The sequence below is a fragment of the Mastomys coucha genome, unplaced genomic scaffold, assembly GCF_008632895.1.
Source record: "Mastomys coucha isolate ucsf_1 unplaced genomic scaffold, UCSF_Mcou_1 pScaffold4, whole genome shotgun sequence".
NCBI lineage: Eukaryota > Metazoa > Chordata > Mammalia > Rodentia > Muridae > Mastomys > Mastomys coucha.
In genome coordinates, this window is record NW_022196910.1 from 14210504 (window position 1) to 14219719 (window position 9216).

The 9216-nt window shown below is 44.5% G+C and overlaps 1 protein-coding gene across 3 annotated transcripts in view; it reads left to right on the forward strand.

The window, feature by feature from the left end:
• Positions 1–9216, forward strand: part of Glt8d2 (glycosyltransferase 8 domain containing 2) — a 50454-nt gene that overhangs the window by 37770 nt on the left and 3468 nt on the right. For all 3 annotated transcript variants that reach the window (XM_031349001.1, XM_031348999.1, XM_031349000.1), the window contains 5 exons: positions 888–1059; positions 3261–3378; positions 4591–4675; positions 5540–5652; positions 7008–7174. In XM_031349001.1, the coding sequence (XP_031204861.1) occupies positions 888–1059; positions 3261–3378; positions 4591–4675; positions 5540–5652; positions 7008–7174 (655 nt within the window). The remainder of the gene's footprint in view (positions 1–887; positions 1060–3260; positions 3379–4590; positions 4676–5539; positions 5653–7007; positions 7175–9216) is intronic.

Here is a 9216-nt window from a genome sequence, read left to right on the forward strand (position 1 = left end):
GTTTCAGTAAGTTTTTATTGAATTACCTATCAGGTACAGCTAGCTTGGACTTAGGTGAGAGAGGTTTTATAAAACTGTCTGCAAAGAGGGGTCAAACATAATAAAACTCAGGTTTCCATAGCCTGGTTACTATTCTTCACGGCACAGGTTGCATTCTGGCACCAAAATATCACATGGTAGTGACGGTGGTTTTGTCTGTTCCAATGCTAAGGGATGATCAGTTATTAGTTGTAAGCATTGGCCACACCCTTTTGTTAGTCCATTCTCTTACTGTTAACATTTGGGAACCTTGACTGACTAAGGAATGGAGAGCAACAGAAACACCACAGCAGTACAGCAGACAAGTTCTGACTTAGGGAAGTTAAGGACTGCTGAGTCCATGAGGCTCTGCATCCCCGGTGTGTATGTGATGCTGTGGACTGGCTTCTGAACAAGAGTCCCAGAATAATAGGGACGCAGAAGTTCACCCTGTCTTCCCATGAAAATCTGATCCATGGATTCCACAGCCCTTCAGATCAAAATCCCGTGCACACTACGGTTCTGATGTCTAAGAAGGCTCTCTGCCTCTTAGCATCAAGCCAACATTCCAGCGGAGGGAAGAAGGCAGTGAGCATTAGTCTGGCCGGCAGATTCTGTAGAAGCACACATTACTTAAAAGAACATCCCATTTGTCCAACTTGATCACAGTTTTGCAACAAGGGAATCTGGAAAAAAAAGTTAGTTTTAGTGGTTGGCCATAGGGTGTGAAAATTTCACACCGTCTCTGAGGGACAGCGGAGAGACCAGGTGTGAGGGAACAGTTTTCCCCTGCACTGTGGATTAGGAGTTGGAGACTGCTCTCCCATGAAGTTCCTTGTGCTTTGAGTTATTGATTTCGATCTTTCCAGATGATGATTCTGAGTCCCCTGAGGACATGGAAGAGGAGATTCCAGTGGTTATCTGTGCAGCCGCAGGGAGAATGGGTGCGGCCATGGCAGCCATCAACAGCATCTACAGCAACACTGACGCCAACATTGTGTTCTATGTAGTGGGACTACGGAACACTCTGCCTCGAATACGGTAGTTTGTATGATGTGTTTAATGAGTGTTTTATTTTCTTCTAATCTTTTTTCTTTTCTTCTTCTTCTTCTTCTTCTTCTTCTTCTTCTTCTTCTTCTTCTTCTTCTTCTTCTTCTTCTTCTTCTTCTTCTCCTCCTCCTCCTCCTCCTCCTCCTTCTCCTCCTCCTTCTTTTCCTTCTTTACCTTCTCTTCCTCTTCTTCCTTTATTTTCTTTCTTTTGTTAAAATTATTTTATGTATATAAGTACACTATCACTGTCTTCAGACACACCAGAAGAGGGCACCATATTCCATTATAGATGGTTATGAGTCACCATGTGGTTGCTGGAAATTGAAGTCTGGACCTTTGGAAGAGCAGTCAGTGCTCTTAACCACTAAGCCATCTCTTCAGGACCCCCCTCTATTTTCTTAATGGATTATTATTTCTTAAGCATCCTCACTAACTCCATTTTGGGGGAAAGGTGCTAGAGACTTAATCCGTGTTTCACACAGACTAAGCACATGTTCTACCTCTGAACCACACATGACCTGTGATGTTTGAACTACAAACTTACAGTAATAAATTTCTGTAGATCATATTATAATTTGGACCTTGTTTTTCCTGTAACATGCCATACTAAAAAATGAATTGGAGTTAGAGTAGTAAGAAAACAACAGAAAAATCAAATTTTTTTTTTTTTTTTTTTTTTTTTTTTGGTTTTTCAAGACAGGGTTTCTCTGTGTAGCCCTGGCTGTCCTGGAACTCACTCTGTAGACCAGGCTGGCCTCGAACTCAGAAATCCACCTGCCTCTGCCTCCCAAGTGCTGGGATTAAAGGTGTGCGCCACCACCGCCCGGCGAAAAATCAAATTTTAAATGTGTTTTAGAAATGCAGGATAACCGTATAATCTTGGTCTGGACAATGCCTCCCTGAGCCCAGGAATTTAAAAAAAAAAAAAGAAAACAGAACTGACAGACTTGCCTGTATAGCACAAGAACTTGTGGATCATGAAGAACTGTGAATGGGATTAGTTCTAAAATAGATTAGTAATAAGGGTGGCTTATAATGAAGCACAGTTGCAAACATTTTTAAAAATACAAGCCTAGTGGGGAAATGAATATAAAATATGAACAGACACTAAGGCCCAGGATTCCATCCACAGCTCTGTAAAAATAGCACCACCAAGAGCCAGCATTTGAGAGGCTGGGGAAGAAGGGTTGCAAATTAGAGAGCAGACTAGGCTGCAGGGTGAGACCTTATCCCAAATAAACAAACTAGTCAAATAACCAACCAACCAACTAACTAAGCAACCAAACCAACTAACTAATCAGTCAACCAACTAACCACCAGCCAACTAGCCAAAAAAAAAAAAAAAGAATAGATCACACAATTCATAGTGATACAGTCAATGAAGTGGGCTGTCTCTAGTTCTAGCTGGTCCCTCCTCCCCCAGTGTTTAAATATATTTGAAACCTGTTTTCATTGAGGCAGAACATCAAAGTAGACAGTTGGAACCCACAGTTCATCTCTATAGATTGCCACAAGCAAACGTACTTCTGTAGCAACTACCATATTCCCCCTCAGCAGTGCCAAGAGCTCTGCCATGGAACTACCTACCCCTCGCCCTTTCCTGCCAATTGGCAATCAACCGCAAATGCTGCCGTCTGTGGCTTGGGTGGCGGCCAACTTTGTTTTGAGACGATTTCTACCAGGAGTGTTACAATGAATCAGATGAAAGATAGACATCCTGTGAGACTGAGTGATGAAGGGGAGAGGGCGGTGGAGGAAAGGAGACAGGCTGAAGCGGGTAGGAAGAGGGGTGAGAGACAGAGGGGGAGGGGACTGGAGACTGTCAGGGTCTCAGCAGTAGCATGTGGCAGGTGGTCTGGCAAGTGCAGAGGCTGCTTGACGAGGAAGGACCCCATCTTGCTGCTCTAGTTTCCTGAGAGGATTTTTGGATATGGGGCTCTACTCGGTTATTACTACCTTGTTCATTTCCTTTGCAGAATGAATATGAGATTGGGGGTTGGGGAGGGGAGGAGATATTGGAAGTGAGGCCAGATGGCGAAGCAATCAGAAGGCTTTATAGCGTGGAAACGATGCCTACATATACTTGACTGTAACTTTCTAAGGCCAGAGCAGACGAGCCCTGGGAAGGATGTGCAGATTAAATCGAGAAGAGATTTGAAACCTGTACCTGAGGTTTTCTGTTGTTTCTTTAGAAAATGGATCGAACATTCCAAACTGAGAGAAATAAACTTCAAGATTGTGGAGTTCAACCCTATAGTCCTCAAGGGGAAGATTAGACCAGACTCATCGAGGCCTGAGCTGCTCCAGCCTGTGAGTATAGAGTCACGCACATAGTGTGGGCCGCGGGGACAGTCCTGCATCCACATTCCCTGTAGAGCCCCAGCCATCCAACGTGCGCATGGGATATTTCAGTCCCGTGAGTGCTAGATCTCCACGAAGCTCTGCTTATTTTTAACTTAGCAGCCACCTGCTCCAGGAAAGATTTAAGAGGGTTTATATAAGCATAATGAAGGTACTGGAAAGAAATGAGGCGTAAAAATGGAGACTATGGAAGCCAAGGAAAGCCGGCAGCATGGCAGCTATGGGCCTCGGTGTTAGCCACAACATGTTTGAGGAGAAGCCAGTCCTTTGCCTAGTGCTGGGGTCATTTTTCTTGCAAGAGTGCCCACACAGAGTCTGTCTCCTTCATGAAGAACAGTTGTGGGTGCATGTGTGTGTATGTGTGTTATATGCTTATGTGTCTGTGAGCCCAAGCAAGCCTTTCTCCAGCATCCCCCTAGTTCCTCACCCTTCCTTCCAGCCCCAACTTGTCTTCCCCAGCACTAAGGTTTCCAATAAGTGTGCTTTGATGTTTTTATGTGGGCACTGGGGATTCAAACTCATGTCCTCATGTTTACCTGCTGAACCATTTTTTCCAGTCCAAGAGCAGTTCCTGATGGGAATTTTGTAGAGACTGGCCACCTGCTATATGTAGTTTATAGAAATCCTTCCTTTCTAATTAGCTTCCAAAGCCTCTGTCCATGACCTGACCCTTCTCTAATCCTAGCCTCTTACTGTCAGTTGCTTACGATAGCTAATGAAACCCTACAAACTCGTGTTTCTCTGACTATTTTCTGGAGCCAGAAGTTAAAGGCTGGGCTTGTTGCTGGTGTGTGTGTGTGTGTGTATGCAAATATTAAAGCTAATTACTTAAGTTATCTAATTGATGGAAGGTAGAGAAAGTAGAAAGTCTGTAACCTAAAAGACTTGACTAGGGAGTTTTGGGGACTCGCACTGAAGCTGTCCCTGAATGGGAAGTGGGCACTGCTTCGGTGAGTGGAGCCCTGGATCTTCTCTGGGCCAGCCTGGTCTCATCCCCACAGCCCAGAGGATCAGGTGCTAAGGAGCCAGGTGAGGCTTCGCTTTAGCCTGTTTTATACCATTCCACACACGGGGCTAAACAAGCATGGTCAAAGCTAACTTGCAAGCCATGCAACATCCAGCCATGTGCCTTTTCCTACCACGGTCTCTCTGTCTTCACAGCTGAACTTCGTTCGGTTTTATCTCCCTCTGCTTGTCCACCAGCATGAGAAAGTCATCTATTTGGATGATGATGTCATTGTACAAGGTATGCTCACTGACTGCTGACAACCCTGGAAGGGCGCAGCTGCCAAACAGAATGACTTATCTTTTCTCTTCATTTCCCACGTAGCTAGCTGCCTAGTGACTTCAAACACTTTATAAAGTGAATACAGCATTGTTGTAAAACTAAGCATATTTTGAGGCCGGGCAGTGGTGGCACTCAGGAGGAGGAGGCGGGTGGATCTTTGAGTTCAAGGCCAGCATGGTCTACAGAGCAAGTTCCAGGACAACCAGGGCTACACAGAGAAACCCTGTTTCAAAAAAAAACAAAGACCAAAACAAAACAAACAAACAAAAACTGGGCATATTTTGAAAGCAGGGTTTGCCACTTCCCTGGACAATCTAACGGCTCCTGAGGGCCGCCCCCTCTCTGACTGCCACGTCTATTCCTTAGTAGCATCTCTGCATTCCTAAAACATGCAGACGTAAAGCATCCCTGAGAGCACTTGGTTGTGTGTGTGCGTGTTGTGTTCTCTTCCATGTGCAAATAGCATAAGCATTCAGAGACTACACAGCAACAGACCTGATCAACACCCATCTGAATGTTTCAAGTGGCTCCCTCAATAGACATGAGCTGGTTTTTGTTGTTTGGAGGGAAGACCCTGCTGTCCTGGAACTCACTCTGTAGACCAGGCTGGCCTTGAAGCCAGAGATTCGTCTGCCTCTAGAGTGTTGGAATTAAAGCCATGTGCCACCACAGCCCTGTGGGTATGAACCATTCTTGAGAACACTGCAGCGCCATGAGGAAATAGGAACCTTGTACTCTTTGCTCTACTGAAGTTAGGAATTCGGTGAAGGTTCTGTCTCGTCCTGAGAGTTGTGTTCTATTTGCTGATACTTCTAAATGCAGGTGATATCCAGGAACTGTATGACACCACCTTGGCTCTGGGCCATGCAGCAGCCTTTTCAGATGACTGTGATTTGCCTTCTGCTCAAGACATCCACCGACTTGTGGGGCTACAGGTAGGCCTGCCATCATAGAATCCTAACTTATCCTTCTCTGGCCCCGATTGTCCAAATTATCACAACCCACCCATCCAAAGTCAGTGGGAACCACCAGGAGATGGGGTCAGTATGGAGGTTCCATTTTCCTATCCACTCAGGACAATTTATGTAACCTCATGGAGTCTCATTTTTCTATTCTGCAGCATGGCACGGATGCTGTCTACTCTCTTGTGTTCGTGAGATGCAAAGGGATTCTGTGAAGTGTCCAATGTGTAGAGAGTGCTCAAAACTGGGGAGCTGTAACATTGTTTATTACCACAGGCTGGTAGTGGTTTGGTTGCTAGTACACAGAGACTCACATCTTTATGTAACTCCAGTTTCAGGGGACCCAACGCCCTCTTCTGGCTTCCTTGAGCACCAGGCACACACATGGTCCATATACATACAGGCAGGCAAAGCACTCATGCATGTAAGATAAAAATAAATTGTTTTAAAGGGAGGAGTGAGCAGTACTTTGTGGGCAGGAACGGGAAGGCCACACTGCGTGCTGAGACTAGCTGGTGTCAGGAGGTATTTTGAAGCTGGGACAAACAGGATTTATCTACAGATTTGGATGAGGAGCTAAGGGTGGCCTAATTGTGCTTCTGCTTAAATAACAAGGATACAGATACTATCTACTGAGGCAGGAATGGCGGGGAGCTAGCTTTAAGACAGGACTCCATTGCCATCTGCCTGTTGGAACTGCTTAAGCATCAAGAAGGCAACAGCAACGGGCAGATGCGGCAGCTGGAAGGCATAGTTGTCAGAGCTGTCAGGCAGGTGGAATTTAGAGCCCTGAGGCAGAACGGCCGTCAGTGGAGTCAGACAAGCAACTCACAGGTGCTGAGACTGAGCAGGGCACCCAACATTCAGAGAGGCTGGAAAGGAGGTAAAGCCAGCAATGGAGAGTGAAATAGCTCAGTGGGTAAAGGCATTTGTCCTGGAAGCCTGGCCTGAACCCAAGATAAACCAATTCTCTAAGTTGTCTTTTGACTTGTACACATACATTGTGGGGCACACACACACACACACACACACACACACACACACACACACACACACACGTTTAAACATATGCTAGGCATGGTGGCACATGCCCTTAATCCCAGCACTGGAAAGGCAGTGGCAGGTCTCTGTAAAATTGAGACCAGCTTGGTCTACATAGTGAATTCCAGGATGACCAGAGCTACAAAGTGAGACCCTGTTCATACAACAAAACCACCAAAGGAAGGCAGAAAGCTGCCAGTGGGCAGAAGCCCAGAGATAGTGCACAACAGCATCAAGAACGTAAACCATTTTCCCTAAACAGGAGATTCTGCCCTATTCTTTTGCAGAACACATACATGGGCTATCTGGACTACCGGAAGAAGACCATAAAGGACCTAGGCATCAGCCCCAGCACCTGCTCATTCAATCCTGGAGTGATTGTCGCCAATATGACTGAATGGAAACACCAGCGCATCACCAAACAACTTGAAAAATGGATGCAAAAGAATGTGGAGTATGTGTGTGGGCTTCTCCGACACCATTGCTCGCAGCTGGGGACAAATGGCTCTGCTTATCTTTGCATAGCTCAGGAGTTAAAACAGAACAAGGCATCTGAGGTCAGCTTTTCACAGAATCTGTCAACCAAGAAAAGGAGCCTGGGAACAATCTCTCCCCAGATGACAGAGATCTGAGAAATTGAGATGAGGCGTCTGTGCCCCTTTTTCTTCCTGATAAGTTGCTTAAAAATGTGGCTTGAATCTTTTCCGCTGAAAAAAATAATTTACCTTAGTTGAATTTCCTTTACAGGATAGCTTTTTTGTGAAGATGGGGTCTCACTATGTAGCCCTAACCTGCGGGCCTGGAAACTAAGAAACCAGCATGGCTTTTGCCGCTGGGATTCAAGATGTGGCCTAACACACCTGGCCACAGGCCTACTTTTAAGGCTAATTTCATAGAGCCAGCACTTAAAAAACACTTTTGATGCTCAGTGTGTGTGTGTGTTTGCACATGTGTGTATGGGTGTGTGTGTGCAGGTAACTTCGGGGTTCATCCTCACCAGCACAGCTCAGCTCCTTTTGAGACAGGAGCTCAGCAATTAGGCCAGGCTGCTGGCCACTCTCCTGTTTCCACCTTTCTAATGCAGGGACTCCAAGCAGAGTTTTCACTTGGCTTCTGGGGCTAGATGCACTAAGCACTTTACTGACTTGAGTTTTCTCCCCAGCACTTGCATTAAGTGACTTTTAATTTAAAATTTGAGAGCTTTGTCAGATTTTTAAAGTAGAGCAAAAAAAAAAAAATTACTAACACAACCATTACCACGCCATTGTCTTTTCTATCAGTCTTTATTATTTTTATATTTATAATATTAATAGTATCTAAAATATTTATATTAAAAACTTAAAATATCGGGACTGGTGAGATGGCTCAGCAAGAAGGTCCTGAGTTCAAATCCCAGCAACCACATGGTGCCTCACAACCCCCATAATGAGATCTGATGTGTAATGACATTCTGGTGTGTCTGAAGACAGCTACAGTGTACTTATTTATAATAATAAATAAATCTTTAAAGAAAAAATTTAAATATATATATTTTTAAATTGTTCATTGTATTTTCCCCATTTAAAAAAAAACCTAATTTTTAATTCTGTATGTATGGTGTTCTGCTTTCTCCATGTATGTCTGTGCACCACATGCATACCTATGCCTGGTACCCTTGGAGGCCAGAAGAGGGTTTTGGATCCCTTGGAACTGGAGTCACAAATGGTTGAGAGTCAACTCCTGGATGCGGGGAGCCCTCTGTAGGAGCAGCGGGGTTCTTAGCTGCTGAGCCATCTCTCCGGCCCCTTCATCTATGTATCTTTTCTTGTGTGTGTATTTTTTTTTTTTTAAAGATTTATAGCTGTCCTCAGACACACCAGAAGAGGGCATCAGATCCCATTACAGATGGTTGTGAGCCACACTGTGGTTGCTGGGAATTGAACTCAGGATCTTTGGAAGAACAGTCAGTGCTCTTAACTGCTGAGCCATCTCTCCAGCCCCATTTATGTATCTTAATACCATTATAACATTGAACTTGAACAGTTATAATATAGGATCAGAATTTGATCTTCTCTGTCTACCATTAAAAACAAAAACAAAAACTGAGAGTTAGTGATAGGATATTAACAAGTATTAACATTGTGAATCTAGGTGACACATATAAGAGTGTAGCCTTAGGTAACAAACATTGGGAGACAGTGGCTCCGGACCATGCATTGTGATTGTACATGATGTACATGGGTGATTAGGTACGATGGTGCATGCTTACAATCCTAGCACATGGGAAGTGAAAACAGCAGGCTTGACTCAAGGGTTTCCTTGGCTACAGGGACTTCAAGATCAATCTGCTCTACATGAGACCCTGTTTCTAAGAATGAAAGCTCCTGATTAAAAAAATAAAAGTTGGGGAAAAGTGGAAAAGCCTTATTATATCTTTTCTCCTGAAGGACAGACCACATTAACATTTACCTACTTTGTGTTTGTGAGGGCTCCAGACCAAATGTTGCTTTTTTTTTT